This window comes from Lactuca saligna, chromosome 5 (genome assembly GCF_052625555.1).
Source record: "Lactuca saligna cultivar CGN05327 chromosome 5, ASM5262555v1, whole genome shotgun sequence".
NCBI lineage: Eukaryota > Viridiplantae > Streptophyta > Magnoliopsida > Asterales > Asteraceae > Lactuca > Lactuca saligna.
In genome coordinates, this window is record NC_136421.1 from 253,927,732 (window position 1) to 253,953,292 (window position 25,561).

The 25,561-nt window shown below is 31.9% G+C and overlaps 3 protein-coding genes and 4 non-coding genes across 7 annotated transcripts; 1 reads left to right on the forward strand and 6 right to left on the reverse strand.

Moving 5' to 3' along the window:
* Positions 1–920: 920 nt before the first annotated feature.
* On the reverse strand, positions 921–1,475 carry LOC145046531 (uncharacterized). Its single transcript, XM_078994817.1, has one exon. The coding sequence runs from the start codon at positions 1,473–1,475 to the stop codon at positions 921–923; it is 555 nt and encodes a 184-aa protein (XP_078850943.1).
* A 7,641-nt stretch (positions 1,476–9,116) lies between these two features.
* TRNAP-AGG (transfer RNA proline (anticodon AGG)) lies at positions 9,117–9,188 on the reverse strand. The gene has a single exon. It is a non-coding gene; the product is annotated as a tRNA-Pro (tRNA).
* A 480-nt stretch (positions 9,189–9,668) lies between these two features.
* TRNAP-UGG (transfer RNA proline (anticodon UGG)) lies at positions 9,669–9,740 on the reverse strand. The gene has a single exon. It is a non-coding gene; the product is annotated as a tRNA-Pro (tRNA).
* Positions 9,741–9,975: 235 nt separating this feature from the next.
* Positions 9,976–10,047, reverse strand: TRNAP-CGG (transfer RNA proline (anticodon CGG)). The gene has a single exon. It is a non-coding gene; the product is annotated as a tRNA-Pro (tRNA).
* Positions 10,048–10,118: 71 nt separating this feature from the next.
* TRNAP-CGG (transfer RNA proline (anticodon CGG)) lies at positions 10,119–10,190 on the reverse strand. Its single transcript has one exon. It is a non-coding gene; the product is annotated as a tRNA-Pro (tRNA).
* Positions 10,191–10,732: 542 nt separating this feature from the next.
* LOC145047406 (pollen-specific protein SF3-like) lies at positions 10,733–12,094 on the forward strand. Its single transcript, XM_078995667.1, has 5 exons — positions 10,733–10,956; positions 11,183–11,279; positions 11,374–11,414; positions 11,538–11,621; positions 11,739–12,094. The coding sequence occupies exons 1-5, from the start codon at positions 10,816–10,818 to the stop codon at positions 11,943–11,945; spliced, it is 570 nt and encodes a 189-aa protein (XP_078851793.1). The 5' UTR covers positions 10,733–10,815; the 3' UTR covers positions 11,946–12,094.
* A 6,994-nt stretch (positions 12,095–19,088) lies between these two features.
* Positions 19,089–22,026, reverse strand: TRB1 (telomere repeat binding factor 1). Its single transcript, XM_078995666.1, has 7 exons — positions 21,707–22,026; positions 21,180–21,357; positions 20,876–21,090; positions 20,383–20,467; positions 20,152–20,235; positions 19,658–20,014; positions 19,089–19,377 (listed from the first exon to the last, which is right to left on the reverse strand). The coding sequence occupies exons 2-7, from the start codon at positions 21,327–21,329 to the stop codon at positions 19,363–19,365; spliced, it is 906 nt and encodes a 301-aa protein (XP_078851792.1). The 5' UTR covers positions 21,330–21,357; positions 21,707–22,026; the 3' UTR covers positions 19,089–19,362.
* Positions 22,027–25,561: the final 3,535 nt, after the last annotated feature.

A 25,561-nucleotide genomic window follows, 5' to 3' on the forward strand; every position in this document is an offset into this window, starting at 1 on the left:
TCAATACAAATTCTTTGAACAGCTTTTCTAAATAAAGGTTTTATTATGTTGAGAAAATTTATCAGCAATTGTTAGCTTCATTCATGCTTGAATTTTAGAAGGAAAATCCAGACAAGTCTACTAAAATCATCAACTATGTTTAAAAAATAACTTGCACCAGATAGAGATGGAACACAATATTTACCCCAAATATCACAATGTAAAAGCTCAAAACAATTACTGCTTTTAATACTACAATGCGAAAAGGGTAATCTAGAATGTTTTGCCTTGGACTAAGAATCATATAGTTTATCAAAAGAACCATTGCTAAGAAAATCTAGTTCCTCGGGTGAAGTTTCTGCATGACATAAAAAATGAGAAATAAGGTTATATCAAATTGCAAATCTTTGCACATTATACTAACATATAAAAGATTGCAAGTAAACCTTGGAATATGTAAAACTCCTTTTATCTTAGTTCCTCATGGCAAGGAACATTCTCTCTTTCCTTCAACTGGTACGGTATCCCCATTAGGAATGATAATAGGTGTTTCAAAATAGTTTTTAGTTTTATTTTCAAGTATACCAGCATCATGTGTTATGTGTTCAATTGATCATGAATCACTAACCCAACAATTATCATTATTACCTTTACTGGTTATGAACGCCTTTGAGGTATTGACCTCCTTACCGAAATTGCATGTTTCAGAAAAATGTCTTAGAAAAGACTCATACTATTTGTTGGTTAATCCATAAATAGGTGTGCCACATCCACGTTCGGTGAAAGTTGTCTTTGGTTTCATTTCTCCACGTTCCTTGTTTCCTAGCCACCATTCCGGATAGCCTGTTAGTTTGAAATATCCATCTCATGAGTGACCATCCTTTTCATAGAAGGTAAAATGCTCCATCACATCCACCCATTTTTTCTCCTTTAGTGTTTTGTCATGCTTTTGGTTTTGGCTTCCTTCTCCAGCGAGTCACAAAGGTCTTGAAGGATGCAACTTCTATGACGATTTTCTTGTTGTTTGAAATAGCCCTTTGGCGCTCGTCCTCAATGACAAGATGGTAAGCGTTCCCTAGGCTTAGTATGGGGTTCATGGTGAGGATTTGATTTCTGATAATGGAGCAAGAGTTATCAAAACCCATGAGAAATCCATAAAGTTCCTCTTTATCCTTCACCTTAATTAACTTCTTCCCGATATCACATGTGCAACCATCATAGGAACATCGAGGCATTGGAAGCACAAATTTGATTTCATCCCAAAGATTGTGCATCTTAGGGTAATAGACGGACACAGTGGCTCCGTTCTGATGCATCATTGAGAGTGTTTGTTTTAATTCATATGCCATGGGCGCTCTTCCTTTCCCAAAACACTCCTTTAGATTTTTCCAGATCGTAGAAGCAATGTGAACATACTTTACACTGCTCCTTATTCCATTCTCCATTTCTGTTGTGAGCCACCCTTTTACCATGGCATCACAACGCATCAAGGACATGTATTCAGTTTAATCCTTTTTTGATTTCACGATGGACCCATCAACAAAACCAATCTTATTTTTGGCAAAGAGAAATTTCATCATCTCTTGAGATTAATCTGCATAGTAGTTATCAATAATAGTTACGTAGACATGCATATGTTTGGGGTAATTAGATGCATAAATGTATAATGGAGATTTCGTATCTAGATATTGCCTACTTGGTTAATATTTTATCCCAGTTCTGTTAATATTTTAAACCGGTCGAAAGTCTCACATGTGTGGCTCTCTTGAGACCAATCTATATAGTTGTTGTCAGTAAGAGTTTCGTTGACATACTCTGATACTATCTAGAACTTGACAGCATAAGATTCATTATTCTATTAATAAAAATACATAGAAAAAGATAAAAATAGATTGCCCTAAACTTAAGGCACAAGCCAATAAAAGATATGCATAAACGATATCTAGTGCGTAAATAATATTTAAATTTCAATAACACATTTGTCTCACTCTTTCACAGTTCATCACCTTATACATATGTTATTAGGGTTTCCTTTTAGTCTAGGTCTTTTTTTTTGGATTTGTTAGAGTTTATGGTTTACTTTTTGTTTTTTATTAAACTGTAAATCGTCAAGAATGTTTTTAGAATTATGTAGTAATGATTTCTTTTTAATCTAGTAATAAAAGGATTAAGTTCTTTACAAACCATTAAAAGCATGCATTCAAAAACCTTAAAATCTAATACATAACATTCAAACAAAATACAAAACAATATGTGTTTGTATATCTCATATTCGTGCGACATGGTCTCTTATGTCTCTATATATGTTGGAGTCTTCATTCTCTCCACGAGGGCTCTTTTGGAGAGATAATCTTAGGGTCTACATATATTTACATGGTATCAAAGTCAGCGTCACACACCCTTACAGCTCAGCAAATACCTGACTATATTTATCAAGCCTTCGACTCTGAAGGAGAGTGTTAGTGTATCTCACATTATTGCGACATGATCCCGTATGTTTCTCTCTCTCTCTCTCTCTCTCTCTATATATATATATATATATATATATATATATATATATATACACACACACACACACATATAGCGAAAATACGAAAACATATTTTATCTTATAAAAATAAAACACATGTACTTTAGAAATTAAATTTATTAGAAATAAATTAAATATAATAAATTTACATTGGAAAGTGTTATGGTAATATAAGATTTAAAGGTGGTTTTAATAATTTTTTTTCACGTCCTTAACCATTTTTAAATTCAAGTTTTCATAATAAAAAAGTTAAAAAACATGATTTGCTAATATGAAACAATTTCTCATGTATCAACGATTATCATCATGTAGTTTAAAGTTTGGACGAATTCTCGTCTAAAATATAAGGTTGAGGTGACACAATCTCATAGGTTTTCCTTGTTTTCGTGTTTTTGCAAATTATTTTCATATATATATATATATATATATATATATATATATATATATATATATATATATATATATATATATATATATATATATATATATATATATATATATATATATAAGGACTCTTTTAGAGAAATAATCTTAGGCTCCATATATATATTTAATGGTGTTATATCAAAACATTCAAAGTTATAAAAGCAAAACATTGTTACCACATCCATATACATAATAACCTTCATCACGAGTCGCCTCCACATGGTTTTGTTACTGCATTCCATTAAAATTTCATAGGGCATATTTCATGTTGGACCTATATTGGTGACATGTCACTTATATATATATATATATATATATATATATATATATATATATATATATATATATATATATATATAACATTGTTACCACATCCATATACATAGTAACCTTCATCACGAGTCGCCTCCACATGGTTTTGTTACTGCATTCCATTAAAATTTCATAGGGCATATTTCATGTTGGACCTATATTGGTGACATGTCACTTATATATATATATATATATATATATATATATATATATATATATATATATATATATATATATATATATATATATATATATATATATATATATATATATATATTGTTTTCTCATAAAATTTCAAATCTCATGAACTATATCCACGAGACAAAGTCACTTCTTGTACATATAAAGATACATCCATGACATATGTTGCCTCTACATGTACCATTTCTTAACGTGTGTAATGATGTACCGATATAAATCTCACTTGGAGTGATATGTGACATTAAGTGAGTCACATTAATAGTATACTAGTTAGTCCTATTATTTTGAATAATACTAGACTGTCTTCCATATACTTTTAGGTGAAATTTGGTGAACACTTTTAAAACAATGGTAAATTGCACCATCTTGGCGAACCATGCTGAACCTTCCCACGGCCCATCATATCTCATAGGAGTAAATCAAGGGGCATTAGTGATACTTTAGTCATTTATAGGTTTGAACTTTAGACCTCTTCTTTATAACTTAACACCTCAACCACTAGGCTCTTATTGGGGGGGGGGGGGGGGGGGGGGGGGGGGGGAGGTGGTCAGTTGGAGGTCAAGTGATGGTCCTAATATGGTGATACAACTTTTATATGGTTGCATGGTATGGTGATACAACTTTTATATGGTTGCATATCGTATGTATATTCATGAAGTGGCTTATATTGAACATATTTTGTACATTTAAAATATATGCCTAGGTTACTTGGCTTTAAGCTTTAAAAACTTGACTTCTAGCTAGAGGCGACGATCTAGTGTGACATATGTATAGTGCCCTTAAGGTGGAGGGAATGGTCATTTTTCCATCCCTCCACCCCACTATCCATATTAGCATCATACGTTTTCTTCTATTTTCCCACTTCGAAATTATTTATCTTTCTATGTTACACCATCTCACACTCTTTTTTTTATTAAAATGTTAAATTAAATAGAGATTAAAAGAATACACTAAATTTAAAACTTAGTAAAAAAAATACAACTAAACAAATAACTCAAAATAAAAAATGCAACTAAATAAGTAACATCATAAAAGAATTACAACTACTATTTAGAAGTTTATAGTGTGTTTCGCAAGACCAGATCGAAGGTTGTTGTGGGTTTTTTTGGCAATACATTCCTTGAAGAGTATCTTGATTAATGTTTAGACCTTTTTGATTGGTTGGAAGATTGTTTTTGTGAAAATGACATATCATTATACCCAGTGGCGGAGCCATAACAAAACTCAACCAGGGTCCATTTTATGCCTTACTCATTAGCGACTTAGGGTTGCCGGTTCTAATTCCGTCGACGGCGGCAGTTTAGCAACCAAAGGGAAAAGGAATGGAATAATTAGGTATAGAGGGAGAAAAGAAAGAAAAATTAAAGAAGTTTCTAATATTTCATATCTTGACAGTGGATGCCAAATAGAACCTTGTATCTAATTACCAAAATAAAGATGTATATATATGGTGAAAATCAATTTCAAGGAGGGTCCATGGACCTCACTTATTACATACCGCATTATCTTTTAAAATCATATTTTGTACTATAAAACAACCATACATTATATTTATAATTTTTTTAGTATGTATTGTCTATGCATGGTTTCAAACATATACCCCCAACGAATTTTAACAACACCAAAAACTCGTCCCATGTCCTTCCTTACTGATTTATGTGTTGCTTTGAACCGTTTTCGTTTATCTATCATTTGGATAAGTAAATGTTTTGACAAAAGTATCCCAATTTGGGATATATCCCATCGGCGAAATAATAGTATAATACCCATGATTGTAGTGTACTGGGTTAACTTGGAATGAACAATTGGGTGCAGTTCCATTTAATATGACTTTTAATAATTGTGGTTGATTGAGGTTTATATTGTTGGATTTGGCCACACCAAAAAAATGCATACTAAACCCATACATTTTGCAAGGCTGCCCTTCAAGCATAATTCCTTCGAGACCAATGTGTACAATAACTGTTGTTGAGTAGGGGTGGGGCTATGATTTAAGAATAAAAATGGCAGATAGTCTTAAGTCACAATAATATATTAAAATATAATGTTATACACACATAAAGTAATGATCTAAATTTTTAAAAGACAAAAATTGCTAAGAATTAAAAATTGGTGTGGTTCAAGTTTAATATATAATCATCTAATCTCGTCATGTTGGTTACCGGATAACTTAAGATTGAAAGTCGTTTTCCTGGATCACAAATCAAAGAATCTAATTTTACCTCTCATAAATCTGACATATCAGTTTTATAGGTTGAATATTATTAGGCTCTGCTATGTTAATATTCTTATTAGGTTGTGGATGTATATTATAAACATCATTTTTAGTATTATCACTAACCGAATGTTATTTTCTTGCTCATAATTTACCTTATAAATTTATAATTATAATAAACCAAATTATAAAACCATAAATATTGTAGTTATTACGAATTGATAATATTATCAGTTATTAATTACTAGAAAAACTAAATGTAATAAAAATAAAAAGTTACATGATTAATTAGCGTAGCAAAATCAGTAGCAAAAGCAATGAATTGATCTTTAAAGTCAAACTCGTCATTTTTTTTGAAACAACAAATATCATAAAAAGAATCCAAACACCACAATTAGCAAGGAGCTAAACCGCGGCAAGGAAAACATAGTACAAATAACAGTTTACATAGCTAGGCGAGAAGGGATATGCCATGTGTCTTTGTGTTAGGTTTAATAATAAATATTGAATTCAAATAGTAGTGTATCCCATTATGCAAATTATATTAAAGTGGCATATTACTTGGGCCTTTGACAAGGTGGTTCTGGTTTAATAGGGAAAATGACTCTTGAGGGTAATTAACTTTTGCGTTTTTACTTATTTGGTTCCTTTCCTGTTTTTTGTATTCAATATACCATCGAACTTGTTGTTTGTATTCACCATAACCTTTTTGGTCGGCTTTTGACCTGTGATAGCCGGTCAAAGGGTTATGGTGAACACAAACAACAAATTCGATGGTATATTAAGTACAAAAAAGGAACGGGACCAAATGAGCACAAACTCAACAGTTGATTACCCTACTGAGTCATTTTCCCTTTACTCATTTACAACAAATCTCACGTCAACTCCTACTGATATTAATGACTTTATGAAATTCATTCTTACTTCTCTTCAAAACATAACCCACGAAAGAACATTATTCATACATGTACAACTTTGTAATGCATTTGAATATTTATTAGGGGAATCTTGACTTAGCATGTGCATTTCATGACTACATTTACATTTCAATCGAATGAATTATCGTATCATGGATTCTAGACAAGTCTACAAATGAGCGGAATCACAAGTGTTGTGATTTTTTAGTTTTCTTAGCTTTAAGATCGAATTCATGGGATGAGATACAAATCAATATGTACAATATCATGCCGCTTTTGCAGACACATCACCATAATATACCTTGAGGTAAACGTTTATGCTGATAAATATACCTCTCATGCACAATCATATCATTTTGAAGAGAGGTGTTGACAGCTAACCACAGTAAGCATAGCATAGACCATGTTTTAACGAAGTTACTCCTCTGAAACGTTCTTCATATATGTTATAGCCAAAGAAGGTTGCAGTCTTTGATAATTTTTCAACTTTAATTTCATTTAACTTTTCGAGGAAAATGACTCAGGAGGGTAACCAACTGCTGAGTTTGTTCTCATTTGGTCTCTTTTCTTTTTTTGTACTCAATATACCATCGAACTTGTTGTTTATGTTCACCATAACCCTTTGACCGGCTATCACAGGTTAAAAGTCGGTCAAAAGGGTTATGGTGAACATAAACAACAAATTCAAAGGTATATTGAATACAATAAAAAGGAAAGGGATCAAATGAGTACAAATGCAAAAATTAATTACCTTCAAGAATCATTTTCCCAGTTTAATACGCTAATAACCATAAAAGAATTAAAGGGGGCTAATCAACATACATTTTATATTATATATGGCCTTTTAAAAAAAACAAATGGTGGTCCTTGACTCTCTCTCTCTCTCTCTCTATCTATCTATCTATCTATCTATCTATCTATCTATATATATATCTATCTATCTATCTATATATATATATATATATATATATATATATATATATATATATATATAGAGAGAGAGAGAGAGAGAGAGTCAAGATCAAATAAGAAGGAAATTTTTGGTAGGAAGGTAAGAAGTTTTTTTTTCTACATATTTTTTTGACGAACAAAATAAATGAATCACTAGATGATTCATTTCTAAGATGATTCACAAGAAAAAATTCTCAAAAAAACATCTTTATGATTCATTTATACAATGATTTTGTTGTTATTCACTAAAATTATCATAAAAATGAATTTTTTCTTAATTTACTTAAAAATGAATCATAAAGATGTTTTTTTGAGAATTTTTTTTTGTGAATCATCTTAGAAATGAATCATCTAGTGATTCAATTATTTTGTTCGTAAAAAAATATGTAGAAAAAAAAACTTCTTACCTTCCTACCAAAAAAAATTTCTTACCGGATCTATATATATATATATATATATATATATATATATATATATATATATATATAGAGAGAGAGAGAGAGAGAGAGATATACACACACACACGAAATATTTGTATGGGGTGGGGGTAGACACCTGACAACCACTCCATTCCATCCACCACTGTTGTCTAGCCTTTCGGGAAATCCATGTTTGAATTCATATACAATATACAGAAGTTGTAAGTCATTGACAGTCAATTTATACAAATGTTAATGTCCATATACTATTGAATAACACTTGTACAATAATTTTGTAGACTTTCAACTACTCGTCATACGCGTTAAGAATTCTCTTACACTAGTTGTGTATTGCATATGTGCACTCTATTGACTAAAAGGCATTTTGCCTCTAGGGTTCCAAGATAATCTAAAATACGAACCGACTATATCATCAACTATTCAAAGGAACATTTCTCTTCACATCTAAAACATCTCATCACCATATAGCAGATTTCTAGGCTTCCAGCAAAGTAATCTTGCTTGAGAGTTGAGACGATCATATGAAGCTTCACAATTCATATGTTTATAGGATTTCTTGTATTTATTGGCCCACTTAAACTTGCACTAGCATGAAAAAGAAAAAACATACCCTGAGAAATTGTTGTCAAAACGTGAGTATTAGGTGCATATGTATTAGATACGGATGTAATGTCTTTAATGATGAAGATAAAGGCCAATATGCAGAGTGTGAACTTTATGAATCCATTTGGCACTTGATGAATATATCTAACAACTTTTGGAGATAGTATTGGTTATCTATTGAAGGTATCTAGATAAACATTTGTTGATGATTAGTAACACCAGTCATATCTAGTTAGTTGATTATGTTCAAAGTTTAGAAATACTCCCATAATTAGATGTTTATCTGAAAGTTCTGTTGATTGCTATTTTCCGAATTCTGTGAACCCACTTGGATTTTTATGTGAGAGTGGACTTTAACAAGCACTAAATATGAATGAGTGTGTGTACTGGTTTCCATAAAAACGACAGCACCATGAGAAAAACCCACTTGGATTTTTATGTGAGAGTGGACTTTAACAAGCATTAAATATGAATGAGTGTGTGTACTGGTTTCCATAAAAACGACAGCACCATGAGAAAAAAATATGGCTTTAAAAATATAGGGGGCATTCCGAGAATTGAACTCGGGGCCTCTCGCACCCTAAGCAAGAATCATACCACTAGACCAAATGCCCATTTGATGTTTCTATTTATTCTGTTCACACTAAAATCATCAGTAACCATAAGATGTTAAATCAATGGAAAGGTATATTATAAGAACCTCTTATAAAATCTTGCAAATACAACGAATATAAGAAAGTTTTTCAGTTGTATACTTGTAGGTGGAATCAGTCACTGAGCAGCAGTACTACATATATCCTTACCAAACAAAAACTTTATCACCATTAACATCACCAGCTCTACATTTAGAAACAAAAACAGATAACCAAGTCACAAATGGAGAGAATCAGAGCCAACTTTTGACTCAAAACCCTTGTGTTTGTTGGATATGGAAATGTGGTCAGTGGTCACAACTCTCTCAGAGTCTCAAACTCTCAGAGTAATACTTTTGGGACCATATAAGAATATGCATAGAAGAATACACCCCAAAATAGTAACTCTTTGCACAGTTCTATATCTTTTGTGTGTCTTCACCAAAAAATGAAAAACAAAGAGGGGCATTCCGAGAATCGAACTCGGGACCTCTCGCACCCAAAGCGAGAATCATACCACTAGACCAAATGCCCTTGATGTGTTTTCTTGTAATGTAGTTAATAACAACTCTACCAACAGTTTGAGATCAATATCTAATTATGTATTGAATTCTAAATTTTATTTTATACCAGACATTGACGACAAAATCAGCTCGAAAGTCCAAAGATATTAATTAATCATATTATTCCAAATTTCAGTTTGTGACATTCGAATCTCTGTTTAATCAAAATATATGCGGTTATGAAGAAGAAAACAGCAAAAAAGTGGGGGGCATTCCGGGAATCGAACTCGGGACCTCTCGCACCCGAAGCGAGAATCATACCACTAGACCAAATGCCCGATTGTTTATACTTCTATCTCCATATATATATATCATTGTTAAAAAAAATCCGAGAAAAATATATACTCAAGGGGCATTCCGAGAATCGAACTCGGGACCTCTCGCACCCGAAGCGAGAATCATACCACTAGACCAAATGCCCTTGTTGGATTATATTTGTGCATGGACAATTATTTTATCAAATCATTTGGCTAAATAGATATCAAAAGTAATTATGGTCTGGGAGAATGAAAATCTGTTCTAATGAGCATGCCGGCATGCATGGATAGGCTTTCATCTTTACAGTTACTACAAGTGTATGTGTGTGTAATTTGTAAATGTATTTAGGGTGTATTTCTACCATTTGTTTGTAGAAGTTTAATCAAACTCATTATCAAATTGTGTTTTTATCTCAGTTTAGTTCAATGTTTATCACTAATTTTATTCAGCATATGTATAATGTTGGGCTACATTATCAAACGAAATGACCTGGACGGCTGAAAATTTTACTTTTCTTGTGGCCATTTTATTAATCCTTCTAGAGAAAAATAAGGGATGGAGTAATGAAAAGGGAAAAGACTTACAATGGGAATGCATGCTGATCGGATCATAGCTTTTCCTTAATTTGCTCCAAACCCACTATTCAATAATGTTTATCTCCCTATTTAAGGGATATGAAAAATAAGATTAAAATGTAGAAAATAAACGAGTTTGATCGAGTTCTTTTTCTCAAGTTGTTTATTGTAATTACAACAAGAGAAAAAGAACTCTGTTCACAAAAAAAAAAAATGGCCGGAGGGTTTGTAGCAACAACACAAAAATGTGCAGTTTGTGATAAAACTGTATATTTGGTTGATAAGCTAGCAGCCAATCAACGTATTTATCACAAAGCCTGTTTCCGATGCCATCATTGCAACCGTACCCTCAAGGTTAGATTCTTTTTCATTTTTTATAAACAATATTATGTTTCATTTTTATATTCCATTTTTTCATTCAATTTTCATTTAATTTCTAAAATCAACATGACCCAAATAAAAATCCTTTTCATTTCGTAATATCATAAATAAAACACGTAAAATAACGGACAGATAAAATTAATAAAAAGTTAACTTATATAACATAAAACTAATATAATTTGATCGGAAATATTTGCAGCTTAGCAACTTCAATTCTTTCGACGGAGTGGTGTATTGCAAGCCTCACTTCGATCAACTCTTCAAGAGAACTGGCAGCTTGGAAAAGAGCTTTGACGGTTAATTTAATAAATAAATATTATTTTCTGAATACATTTCAATATTTTAAATTACAAATTCCTCAAAAAATATTTTGTGCTTGATATATTTCAGGAACACCAAAGTTCAAGATCGAAAAACCAGTTAACGCTGAGGTATTTTGGACAAATTATCTTGTGACAATGTGCTATTGATGCAACGATTTTTTATCACGACAAAAAAAATAAAAATTATCTTGTGACAATGTGCTATTGATGCAACGATTTTTTATCTAACAGAATGCAGCCAAGGTCTCAAATTTATTCGGGGGTACCAGAGAGAAATGTGTTGGGTGTTCCAAGACCGTTTATCCAACTGAAAGGGTAAAAATATTACCATTTCATATCGTTTTTTTTTTTTTCCTTTAAAATTCTTTACAAAAAGTGCAAAAAATGAGTAAATTTAGTTAGCATTATCGTTTGTAAACTATTTGAATGTAGGTTACTGTTAATGGATCTGCATACCATAGAAGCTGTTTCAAGTGCTGCCATGGCGGGTGCACCATAAGCCCTTCAAATTACATTGCTCATGAGGGCAGGTTGTATTGCAAGCATCACCATATTCAACTCTTCAAGTCTAAAGGAAACTATAGCCAACTTGAGGTCAATGGAGAAGAATCTGCTCCTGCTCCTGCTCCTGAATCATAAATTTGAAATACGTTTGTTATTATAATTGCTCGATTTTAATTCACTGGTCTGGAGCTACACCATGAAAGATCAAAAGATTGTAATGGAGGATTTTGTTGTCCAACACTACAATGTGTTGTATATTATGAGTTTATGACTATTCATTCTAATGATAACAAGCTACCTATAATATATTTCTTATTTTAATTTATTCGGTGATGTTCCTTTTTCTCTCTCTCTCTCTCCCTCTCTCAAAACAAATTAAATGTGATTTCTTATAGAATAAATTAATTTTTATATGAAAATTAAATAAGAATAATTTATTAACATTTCAAATTTAGTGAATTCAAATAAATAAATTAGAAATTTTGTTTAATTGTTAGGTAAGAGCTAAATTCAAAATCTATTAGGATTGGGAATTGTTTTTCTAATATTGGGGGTTAAGAATTAAGATATGACATTTGACTTAATTTACTTAACTAAATTTGGATCTAACTTGTTAAAGTGTTAACATTTTACTGTTAAGACAAAAACCATAAGACTAGTAAGTTGAGGGGAAAGTCCTTTCAACAGAAGAAAGATTAGATCTATACCCCCAATTAAGGTTAAAATAATGGGAGAGTTCAAGACTTTACATATTAACATCATAGTCATTTTGGGATAGTTTAAAACCTATAAGCGGAAAACATACCAATGGTATTTAAAATTTATTTGTAGATATAATCTAGTTCTTTACAAAAATAATTTTTTTTGTACTAAACATATTACTTTTCGTAAAAGAATCCCATCTTTCAAAAAAAACCATACCATATTAGCTCTAAAGACATGTGACACGTGGGTGACGAGTATATCTATTGTGAAGATGGGTCATTTGACACACCTAATTTTTTTTCTTTATACAAGTAATGTATAAAATTTATTTATGAACTTCCTAACCTATCTTATTATGCTTGACAAAGAGTTAATATAAATCATAACTGTATTGTATATCTCAATAGTCCAAATACTTAATTACCCATTAAAAAAATAAACAAATATAATTTTTAAGTCATAGTTTATATCCTATATTAAATTTTTTGTTTTAGATAGTGTTACTAATGATCCAATTGTCAAAATATTTCAAGATATTAGACATCTTTGGATTCAATTGTTAATGATTTAAATCGTTTTTTCTTTATACAATCCGACTTGCTACCAGTATTTTTTCACCATTTTATTTTTATATATCAGTTTTATTTAAATAGTGAACTACGTATGTTTATGTTCTAGACTCGTTAGTGCATGTGACCATGCCATCTTTCTTAGAGTAACCTTGATCTTTAGTTTGTTAAATACACTTTACCATTAAAGCTTAGTACGTTTCATTAAAGAGTTTTTATTTTATATTTTTACATTTTTTATATATTTTTTATTTTTTATTTACGAAGTGAGTTATGTAACCCTTAATTGGTGTATTTACTCAAAGTAAGTCGATTTTCTCTCAAATTTGCTAAAGCCGTGTTAGGTGGTGGAGTGTTCTATGAGCCATTTTATCGTAATGATACAATGGGTGTAGTTCCACACTTATCATATTTTTTTAGTTTTTATACCAAATGTCATTTTGTGATTGGTGGAATATATATTATTAGACAAAACAATTATCTTAAAAATCTAACATTATCTTAACTAAAATTTTAATAGTCTTGTTTGACTATCTAACAATTTATGTCTCTTTATCTACATTTATTTTATTCTGTTTTGTCCGATCTCACATATAAATTTATATGGGAAATTGATATTGTAGCACAATTAACTTTTGGCTTTATCCTGGATTGGTCACTCAAGGTTTTTTTTGCGTAATTAGTCCCTCAACTTTCAAATTATCTGTTAATTATGTCATTTTGAGCAAGGAAATTGGATGAACCGGTTATTTTGCATACGTGTTAATTATAACAACGAATAAAAAGAAAATCACGGGCAGGATGGCAATTCCACGTATTTATCAAGTTAAATGAGACGAGTCGAGTGTAAATGAGAGGGACTTAAGTTCATTGTTAGTCGTCGTTTTCATTAGCAATACTCCAAAACCTTCAACCAGAGCTAGGGTTTACAAGTCCTCCACAGAACAAAGTGAAGTAGGAGGAAGAAGAAGTTATGTCAACCTCGAACCCCAATGCAATATTTTCGATAGTGGAACTTAATTTTAAGGGGGTGTTTATTCGTTGTCCTTTATCTTACACTAACGGTATGAAATTCACATTCACATATCATGATTTTTCTGGTATGACACTCATAATGTATTACTTTTCTCGAAGGTTTCATGCAATTAGATTGTAAAAATCTATACTACTATGAGCCACGTGCTTCCCTTTTGAGTGGCCTTATGCATATCTCGAATGAAATGGATTATGCAGGTTTCATATTTTGATGCATATGGAATTGATGATCAAATATCCCTTTATGTTGACCATATTGGTGATGGAATAGATGATATGTTTGAGTTAGAAGGAGGAGATGATGACCATGACTCTTGCATTAGTGGTGGGGATGATGACATAGGTACGCTTAGGGATGTGACAATGGATTTTATTGGTGAAATAGTTACTATGAATAAGACATGTAACGATGAATTCTTGACTAAATTGTGTGCTCAATAAGAGGTGGAGCGGGAGGATACCAACTATGATGTAGAAAATGAGGATGAAAGTTAACCCAGAAGTCAAGTTCATGCCATTTTTAATGAGTCAACACACTAGAAGAAACAAAATCTCATACTTGGTATGAGATTTAAAGATCCAGCTTAATTAAAAGCTATGTTGTGTAACTATGTCGTACCCAATAGGTACCAATTATGCTTTGTTAAAAATGATAGGAAAAGGTTGTTGGCACATTGTTGCAATGGTAAGTGTACCTTCAGATTATGGGCATCATGGATGAGTGATGAAGACAACTTCCAAATTAAATCTTTGAACTTAGAACATAATTGTGCTAGGGACTTCAAGTTAGGTTCATTGGTTTCATATTCATGGATAGTTAGTCATTATACCAAACAAATCTTACGCAGACAAAAGATGAGTGTCAAAAAATTAAGATTAGAAGTTATTAGGAAGTTTAGTATTTATGTCAGTCTTGGTCAATGCAGGAGGGCTAAGAAATATGCTTTGCAACTAATAGATGGAACTGTTATGGAACATTATGCAAAGTTATGGCCATATGGAGAAGAGATTAGGAGATAAAATACAAGTTCTATTGTCAAAATGGATGTCAACAACATGCCATATAGGGAGAAGTACTTTAGTAATTTTTATGTTTGCTTTGACGGAGTGAAAAAAGGATGGATAGAGGGATGCACGAGGATAACAAGACTTTACAGATGTTTTCTGAAAGGCATTTGTAAAGGAGAATTACTATGTGTTATTGTCAGAGATGCAAACAATCAGATTTATCCCATTGCATTGGGTAGTAATATGTGTTGAGAACAAAGAGAATTGGAAGTGGTTTTTGGATAATCTGATTGATGATTTGCAATTGCATTTAGGAAATGGATACAGCTTAATGTCAGATGGGCACGAGGTATTTACTAATTTTTTATTATAATATGTATTGATTATCTATGATTTGTTTGTTCATATCTAATCTTATTAAGGTTTGTTGTTATAAAGCACAAACAATATGCTAGACACATAAATCAAAATTTGCAAAAAATGTATAGTGGTGCCTACTATAGTACCTTATTTTAGAGAGCTGCAAGATCAACAACTAAACAATCATTCAAAACTGCAATGAGAGAGCTTGAGATGATAAATCCAGATGCTTATAAGTACCTGTTGGACAAAGACCCAAAGACTTGGTCATTGGCAATTTACCAAACTGGAAGATGTTGTGTTGCTGTAGAGAATGGTATGTATGAAAGCTTTAATGCCCTCATAGTGGATGCTAGAAAAAAGCCTTTTATCACAATGTTAGAGGAATTAAGATTGTATATGATGGAAAGATTATACAAGTTCAAGTTGAAGGGACAAGCATAGGGAAGTCAAGTATGCCTAAAAATAAGAGAGGTACTCAATAAACTATTAAAGAAATTACATTGTACTACCAATTGGCTTGAATTAGTTTGAGGGGAGGAGAATTGGAGATGCATATGAGGTTGATCTAGAGAAGAGAACTTTCTCATGTAGGTTATGACAACTCAATGGATATGGTTATGTCCATTATTTAGCTAGTGTGGTGTGTCTCAATAGGAATGTGGAGGATTATGTGGACAAAATGTTCAATAACACTACCTACATGAAATCCTATAAGTATATAATTGCAGGCATGAATGGGTCTAACATGTGACCAAAAAATGAATACACACCACCATTACCTCCCATGAGTAGAAGGATGCTTGGAAGTTAAAAGGAAGAGGGATGCCACCGATAATAATGGAAGAACACAAACAAAGAAGAGTAAGAAGTCAACTGATAATAATGACACCAAGAAGGTTTCTAAAAGCGAAAGGGGGATCAAGTGCGGTATTTGCAAGCAACCAGGTCACAATAAAGCAAGTTGTTCAATTGGAAGACCCTAGAAGCTAAATGTTAAGAAGAAAAGGAAACAAAATGTTAATGCCAACCGACAAATGGATGTAATGCACTAAAAACACTGTAGTTGCTTAGTTGTTTCTCATTTATTACATACTTTGATTGTTTAGTTTTTTCCATTCTATACAGGAAGAGATATAAGTCACACCATTTGAGGTGGAAGAAAGTTAAACACAAGCAATACAAGTTCGGGCTAATGTGGATTTACATGACTTGTTTGATGAGGTGTTACTTGAAGAGACATTAGAGCAAACGGAGGTTCAAGAGGCATTAAAGGAGGTGGAGGCTCAAGAGGCAGTGGAGGAGGTGGAGGTTCAAGAGGCAGTAGATGAAGTGTAAGTTCCAGATGTCCTAATAGTACCACACATTTCTAACTTGTTGAAAAGGATGAGAAAAAGAAAGTCAAATAGAATCTTGAAGTTGAAGCTGGATAAAAGAGTTAGTAATGATGGTGATCCATGGAATTCAAAGGAAAAAGCTATTAATATAGAGTAAATTAGTGTTTGGTAATATGGTCATAGTTGATTGTCTTTTATGAAACTTGTTTGTATGTCATTTAAAAAACTTGGTTGTCTAAATTGGAATGTTTGTATGAAAGATTTTTTATTGTAGGATAATGGTCTTTATCATGTAGAAAACAATGTTGCCTAATTTAGAATGTTTTATTTTTATTTTTATGAAAGTTGTTTTAATTTACTTCCAATAAATTTATCATGTTAGACACTTGGTTCCATAATTTATTGCATGCATGCACACAAATGGCCAATATGGTACATTAACAATATTTGTGCATGGTGTAGATACACCTAAACAATGTGGTCCTAACTGTTTAATAATTACTCATTTTCTGCACATTCAACGGGAACATAGTGGTCCACTCCTGCATATTTCATTTACTGATACACGCTTTCACAAACAAAATAAGTTTAAATAATAGAACACTAGTCATTATAATAAGGTCAATACAACTTTCCAAGTACAATTTCCGTTAACTTATATAGAGGAGTATCTTACAAACTGATTTCTAGGACCAAAAGACCACCCAATCATCCACAATTGAACCCACTACCATAATCTAACAAAAGACATTCATATTGCTTGGAATTATACATCAACCGTACAAAAGACATGCATCTTCGTTGGAATTTGTACATCAACCATAAAAAAGCTTTAAAAATTATGTCATCATTTCCATAACTTCATGACACACCAAACCAACCCTCCAAACAAGTAGATATAAGGAAATCAAGTCCACATCAAGCATCTCTTCAACCTTGCAATCGTAGCTTCATGTTTAGCCACCAACCTTTCCAGTTGAACAACTCTTTTGTCATTCTTGGCCTTCACAAGTAAACTTACAACGACTCTAATTCATGCTTCATGCCATACAACTTCTTTGTGTAGTATCCTGGTTGCAGCCAATCATCTATCCAATGGAAGAATCTACAACTCCTCCTTTCAATCATCTATCCAAGTCAAAAAGCAAAATAGTAATCAAACATCTAAAACCGAGCTTGAAAATTCAAACATCAAAGAATTTTAATAAATTTTAGCTCAAAACATCACAGATCAAACATCGCAAGTCACCAAACATCATTGAACAAAATTTCAGCTAACCTAAACATTGTAAATTAAAATAATACATGACATTTACCAAAATCGAAGCTACCTTTTATCACATTGTAAAGAAATAAACAAATATTGCTCAGATCGGAGATTACCAATGAGTTGGGACAATTCAAAAAGCAGTGTGCACGGGATTTTTTTGCCGTCCACGATGTCCTTTGCAGTGATTTCAAGTCACCTTAAGATTTATTGACTTTGTCCTCGTTATCAAAGTGAGGAACGGCTGAGTTGAAGGAAGAAGACGACGACATTGTGCTTGAAGCGTTTTCATAGCCCTTAGGGTTTTTGGGGTTTCGAATATGGGAATAAAGGTGAAGGAAGTGTGCCGATTAAGGGTTTCAATTAATAACCCTTGACGTTGTGTCTTACATGAGAGATGATGTTTTCAGGTCAGCCTTGCCAATGAAGCATTGGAACTGGCTGAACCTTTAAAATTGTGGATAAAAACGTAATTAATAGGTAATTTGAAAGCTGAGGAACTAATTCCACAAAAAAAAAAAAAAAAAAAAAAAGGACAAGGCCGAAAGTTAGTTGTACTAAAGTGTCAACTTCCTTGAAAAATATTTTTGTATTAGCTCTAGATTCCCTTTCTCCTTATATAATTACTTCCAAAAAGATAATGCCCTTCCAACAACATCAATTCCTTTCTTATCTTTTTCTTTAAGAGCCTAAGTAAAAAATATGACTTTTATTCATTAAGACAACATACTTTGACTTTTAGCTAAAACTAAAAATACTTTTCTCTATAATAGCAATACACTTTCAGCCAATATAATAAGTGAAACTTAACAATTAACAATCTGCAAAATATAATCAGATTCAACGCCAATATAATAATAGATGACACATATTTGTTGTATTTTTGTAATTTATTTGATTTATAGGTAAAGACATGAATGTAAGATATGATCATATTTAGTTCAAGCAAAGGGCTAATACTGACTTTTTCCTGAGCTCCTAACTTCGAAAACAAAAATAAAAAAATTTAAGCATACCAAAAAAATATCACAATACAATATGTAAAATCAAAACATCTCATGTTGACAACCAACAACAACAGCAACCAATGTTTTATTCTATCTTACTCCCTTTTTATAAAATATATTTAAAAAAAAAAATAATAACCACCAAACGTTCTCATTTGCCAGTTGAACAATTCTGAATCAACAAACTATATTTACAACTGCAAAGTTCATCAAAAATCCACTTCAAAGCATGTATAACAGAAGCCCTTGTCATTCCCATTTCCATCAAGCACGAATCATCTGCAACAAGTTATAATTGTCACAACATTATATGCATAAAACTAAAATATTGTAATTTTTGTCTCATTGACATCAATTCCAGTCGTAGTCCCACCTCTTTAAGATGGGATAAAAAATTGTACTTTTTGTCCCAATCCCACCTTTTTATGCTTTTTAGATGAAAAAAAGAAGTCCAACTTTTGTCCCATTGACATCAGTCTCTTAGTCTCTTTTAAGAGATGTCAAACACAGTACAACCTGTATTGTCTTATCCTGTCAAAAAGAAAGGATTAACATTTACCATCCTTTGCGTGGTTCTCCCTTTAAGTGTCTTCATAGCAGCCTCTGCAAAAGCTTGAGCAGCTTCTGCATCAGCCTCAGCTGCCTCTGCCTCCCTTGCCGCCTCTTCTGCTTCCGCTATGGCAGCTTCCGCCTCTGCAACCGCCTGAGCAGCGGCGGCAGCCGCCTCCTGCGGTGTCATACTCCTCATCTTTTGAAGTTCTAAATCAATCTGAGCTTTTGTAGGAACATTGATTTCATCCTTATCAACTTTTGGAGAAGAACCCTTGTGTCTTCCCTCTAATCGTAACATGGTAGAAACCCTTTTCTTGTCAGATGATGATGCATTTGCTGATGCAATTTTATATTTGCGTTTTGTCTGCAACACAAAATAAATAATTTCTTTTAACAAAAAAAAAAAAATCACATTAACATGAGTAATGATTTGAGAACATATTTCATGAATACCTATATAAAAATTAGATGACACATGGCATTTGATAACACAGATTATACCTTGACTAGTTTTCCAGTTGCAGTCAGAAACTTTAACTTCATTGATAGAAGTCTCTTAAAATTTGGAGGTGCCCAATATTGCTCCTGTAAAACAAAAGGCAGATGTCATTTAAAAAGTGGAACTAGAGGCATTTAAGGTTCAAAAGTTGTTATTACTGTTATTATTAAATATGCTAGTTAAAAAAAAAAGTAATAGTTAAAAGCTAAAAAAACATAATATAACACAGATACCTCTATGTATGTGCCAATGGTAGTCTTATTAGAGCCACCATGCTCCTTCAAGTTGTTTATTGCCTCCATTATAAGATTGTCCAGCCTGTAAATGGTACAAAAGGTAAAATGGCCATATACTATGTAAGTATATAACTATTGATACCATCACCTTCTAGAGACTAAATAACAATGATTCATAAGAAGTGATCCTCAAATGTATAATGAATAGCGCATTATATAAACAATCCACCATTCTGGTAACACATATACCTCAATGTATGGGATATTTGTAGCTATTTGTCAGTTGATGTCAACATTAATTCCAGACAAAGGGAACAATCATCATTAAGTGTCATTCAGAAGGTCTATTCAATGTAACAAAGAAATAGTCTTTGACTCTTTGTTCATACATCACTTTATCCATACAGCAATTCATCATCATTTATCCAGACAAACATCATTAATCCATACAGCAGTCAGTGTTAAGTAGAATGAAGAAATAGGGCCTAACCTTATCATAGATCTTTTTGAAGCACCAACTTGTGGAGAACCACTAGAAGACTGAAGAGGTCTCACATCACCTGAATCTTCATCACTGGGATCAGCAGTTGTGAGTGAGAGAGGGTTGTCATCCTTAGGGACATGTTGCACTCTTTTCAGGGCTAACCTAGCCTTCTCCCTAGATCCCCATCCATTTGCCATTACACTCATGTTCCTCCATTTGTCCTGATCCAAGTCAATAAACCAACAATTAAAAGAAATTTTCAGATATGTAATACCCTCTAGCAGAAAATGACATATGAAAAAATGCAAACCTTAAGATCCACATTAGAGCGCAGGTAAAGCACACTGCTAAACTCTGGATCTTTAAGAATTGTGCGCCATTTTCCTGCTCCATGCTTAAGAACTCCAGCTTTCAGAGCTGCTTCTTCTTCAGATGTCCATTTCTGCTTAGGAGCACCCATCAAGCCAACCAATACTAACAATTTCTACCTGCACAGCATATTCATCAATTCCGTAATGCAATTTAAGCGTTATTTTCATAGAACGCGTCAGGAGAATGATCAACTAATTGTATGTTCACCGAGCATATCGAACACATGGATTAGGCGTCTGAAACTTAGGTCACCAAAGTGTAATTAAGTATCAGATATGACTAAGATAACCAACAACGAAATACATCAAAAGACCTCCTACACGATTACTACAAGTACAACGAAACTCTGCTAGCTAAGAAAATATAACGAAACCCTAATTTTCTCGGTTATCATCGATACTTATGCAATTACATAGATTCCAAGCTCAAATTCTAATCAATTCGTGTATATGAACAGAAAATCACCAGAGCAGAAAACGATTGTTGATCGATTGATTTGACGAAGTCGGGTCATGAAATTGGGGATTTTCACTCCCTTCTGTCTTCTTCAATTCCGAAAAGACAGCTTCTTGCGTGTTCAAGGACGCAGTTATAATACAAAATTGAACAGTTTTAATTCATTTCGGATCTTGATCTTTTTGTTAGTTTTCCGTTTCGTGAACAACAGGGGTTTTTGGTTAAGCGACGTGCGAGAAAATTAGGGTTTGGAAGCCACAAGCATAGATTGAGGGGAATTCAATTGGCTTCGTCATTTTGTTAGTATTATTCTTTTCTCCCAAAGTTTTATTTAGAAAAAATAATAGCAGACGAAATTGTGCGATATTGAGGAAAATGACGCAAATAAGGGGTGACATCTTTCGATCAAACTTGTAACCGAACACAGATCCATTCCGAAAATAGACGGGTTTGGATTGAGATTTTTGATCCGCCAACCCATTTATTTCATGGGTTGTATTGGATTATCAGTTTGGATTCGCGAGTCAACTCGTCAACCCGTGTATATATATATATATATATATATATATATATATATATATATATATATATATATATATATATATATATATATACATTACATTATAATGCATAGATAATGTTGGGCTCATCAATTTTTAAGACAAAGTCTTAAAACAAGGAATTGTGAAATCTCATCCCTTGAAATAAGTTTGAATGGTATAGATTTAATGAATAGTGATCCAAGTGAATGAGATTCAACCAATCAGAACACATGTACTATCATTAAATCCTAAAGTACAATTTTTAATGCTTCAAACTAAAAAAACGATTTAGTGTACAAACACAAATCGAATACCAACTCAGTCTTAGAAATCAGATCCCTTGAGATGTCCCTTCGTTTTCTCCACCCCTTTAAAACGGAAACCCTAATCTTTTTTCCTAACCGATCTCCAAGATATGCAACTCTCCGAGATTTCCACTCTCATCACACGTTAATCTTATCTCTCTCACTCAGCACCTGAAAACCATCTCCACCTTTACTATAGAAGAGAACCACCACCACATAACGCCGTGCCACAACGTCTGCTACATCGCACCTCTACACCATGATCCATCTTTCTCTCCATATTCTTCACATCGTTTAAAATTAGGGTTCTCTTTTATTTTATCTTCTTAATGTTTGCACTCTATTTTGTATTTCAGGATTAGTTATCGATATTGTATTTCAACCCCCTGTTAGCTTTTTGTACTAGATGTCTGGTTTTGTGAATGTCAATTTTTGTATAATTTCTAATTCTTATCGATTTTGAGAATAATTTGTTGATTTCTCTTTAATACTTACATTAGTTTTCTTTAAATCAGCAATGGCTAATTGTTTACACATCATCTACGATTTATATATATATATATATATATATATATATATATATATATATATATATATATATATATATATTGTTTATGTTAAAAGTTGTGGTTGATATCCTCCTTTCTGTTCTTTTGTGTATGTCTGTGTAATTTTTAATGTATTTGAGAGTGTAATTGTGTGTATTTGAAGGGTTAAGCATGAAAATACATCCATTAAGAAGTTGCATAAGTTTTGGCTGAGAAATAGGTTCTAAATGAGGCCATGGAAGGCAAAATAATGTATGAGACACTTAATCAATAAATTTGAGAGATTTTTTATCTCAGTATGAAGCAATTTTTTTTGTTTTTGTATACATATTTATTTGTATATGTATTTGTTTGTTCTGTATTTTTTTTTTTTTTGTAATTGTTTGAGATTCATCTCAGTTATCATAACTTAATGACTTAAGTTTCATGTTTACTTATTTTTAAATCTAACATCATACTTTCATCTCGTTTTGATTGTGTGTGCAAGTAATGAGAGCCTAAAAGTACCTTCAAAAACTTGGCGATGGAATGTAATGGTGTTAGCAAGTATAGATCATTGTGCATTACCTTTTATTTTAGAGAAAATAGACGTACTCAACCTCTGCTATTCAAAATTTCTAAAATATGAGAAACTTTGGACTCAATAATGTGAAACAATAGTTGTAATGGTTTCTATTACTCGTTGAACTTGTAAGTGAGGAATATATATATATATATATATATATATATATATATATATATATATATATATATATATATATATATATTACATTATAATGCATAGATAATGTTGGGCTCATCAATTTTTAAGACAAAGTCTTAAAACAAGGAATTGTGAAATCTCATCCCTTGAAATAAGTTTGAATGGTATAGATTTAATGAATAGTGATCCAAGTGAATGAGATTCAACCAATCAGAACACATGTACTATCATTAAATCCTAAAGTACAATTTTTAATGCTTCAAACTAAAAAAACGATTTAGTGTACAAACACAAATCGAATACCAACTCAGTCTTAGAAATCAAATCCCTTGAGATGTCCCTTCGTTTTCTCCACCCCTTTAAAATAGAAACCCTAATCTTTTTTCCTAATCGATCTCCAAGATATGCAACTCTTTGAAATCTCCACTCTCATCACACGTTAATCTCATCTCTCTCACTCAACACCTGAAAACCATCTCCACCTCTCCTATAGAAGAGAACCACCACCACATAACGTCGTGCCACAACGTCTGCTACATCGCACCTCTACACCATGATCCATCTTTCTCTCCATATTCTTCGCATCGTTTAAAATCAGGGTTCTCTTTTATTTTATCTTCTTAATGTCTGCACTCTATTTTGTATTTTAGGATTGGTTATCGATATTGTATTTCAACCCCCTGTTAGCTTTTTGTACCATATGTCTGGTTTTGTGAATGTCAATTTTTGTATAATTTCTAATTCTAGCCCCTGATTATCGATTTTGAGAATAATTTGTTGATTTTCTCTTTAATAACTTACATTAGTTTTCTTTAAATCAGCAATGGCTAATTGTTTACACATCATCTACGATATATATATATATATATATATATATATATATATATATATATATATATATATATATATATATATATATATATATATTGTTTATGTTAAATGTTGTGGTTGATATCCTCATTTCTGTTCTTTTGTGTATGTCTGTGTAATTTTTAATGTATTTAAGAGTGTAATTGTGTGTATTTGAAGGGTTAAGAATGAAAATACATCCATTAAGAAGTTGCATAAGTTTTGGCTGAGAAACAGACTCTAAATGAGGACATGGAAGGCAAAATAATGTCTGAGACACTTAATCAATAAATTTGAGAGATTTTTATATCAGTATGAAGCAATTTTTTTTGTTTTTGTATAGATATTTATTTGTATATGTATTTGTTTGTTCTGTATATATATATTTTTTTTTTTGTAAATGTTTGAGATTTCATCTCAGTTATCATAACTTAAATTTAACATCATATTTTCATCTCATTTTGATTGTGTGTGTGCAAGTAATGAGAGCTTAAAAGTACCTTCAAAAACTTGGGGATAGAATGAAATGGTGTTAGCAAGTATAGATTATTGTGCATGACCTTTTATCTCTGTTATTCAAAATTTCCAAAATATGAGAAACTTTGGACTCAATAATGTGAAACAATAGTTGTAATGGTTTCTATTACTCGTTGAACCTATAAGTGAATATATATATATATATATATATATATATATATATATATATATATATATATATATATATATATATATATATATATATATATTATCTCAATTAACTATCATCGATAGATATTATCTAAAATAGACTTTATATAAGTCATTCTAACCATTTATGTAATAGTAGTTTAACAGTATCTTCATAACTTATTAGTTGTATTTATGTAATTTAAATTTATTTTGATTTTAATGGTTAAAACTTACATGATTCTATCCAT

Coding starts and splice junctions, on each gene's coding strand:
- TRB1 (XM_078995666.1), bottom strand. CDS start 21,329: ATGGGTGCTCCTAAGCAGAAATGGACATCTGAAGAAGAAGCAGCTCTG. Junction 21,091..21,179: donor GCTCTAATGTGGATCTTAAG/GTTTGCATTTTT, acceptor GACTTGGATCAG/GACAAATGGAGGAACATGAG. Junction 20,236..20,382: donor CCATTGGCACATACATAGAG/GTATCTGTGTTA, acceptor TTTGTTTTACAG/GAGCAATATTGGGCACCTCC.
- LOC145047406 (XM_078995667.1), top strand. CDS start 10,816: ATGGCCGGAGGGTTTGTAGCAACAACACAAAAATGTGCAGTTTGTGAT. Junction 11,280..11,373: donor CTTGGAAAAGAGCTTTGACG/GTTAATTTAATA, acceptor GATATATTTCAG/GAACACCAAAGTTCAAGATC. Junction 11,415..11,537: donor AAAAACCAGTTAACGCTGAG/GTATTTTGGACA, acceptor TTTATCTAACAG/AATGCAGCCAAGGTCTCAAA.
- LOC145046531 (XM_078994817.1), bottom strand. CDS start 1,475: ATGTCCTTGATGCGTTGTGATGCCATGGTAAAAGGGTGGCTCACAACA.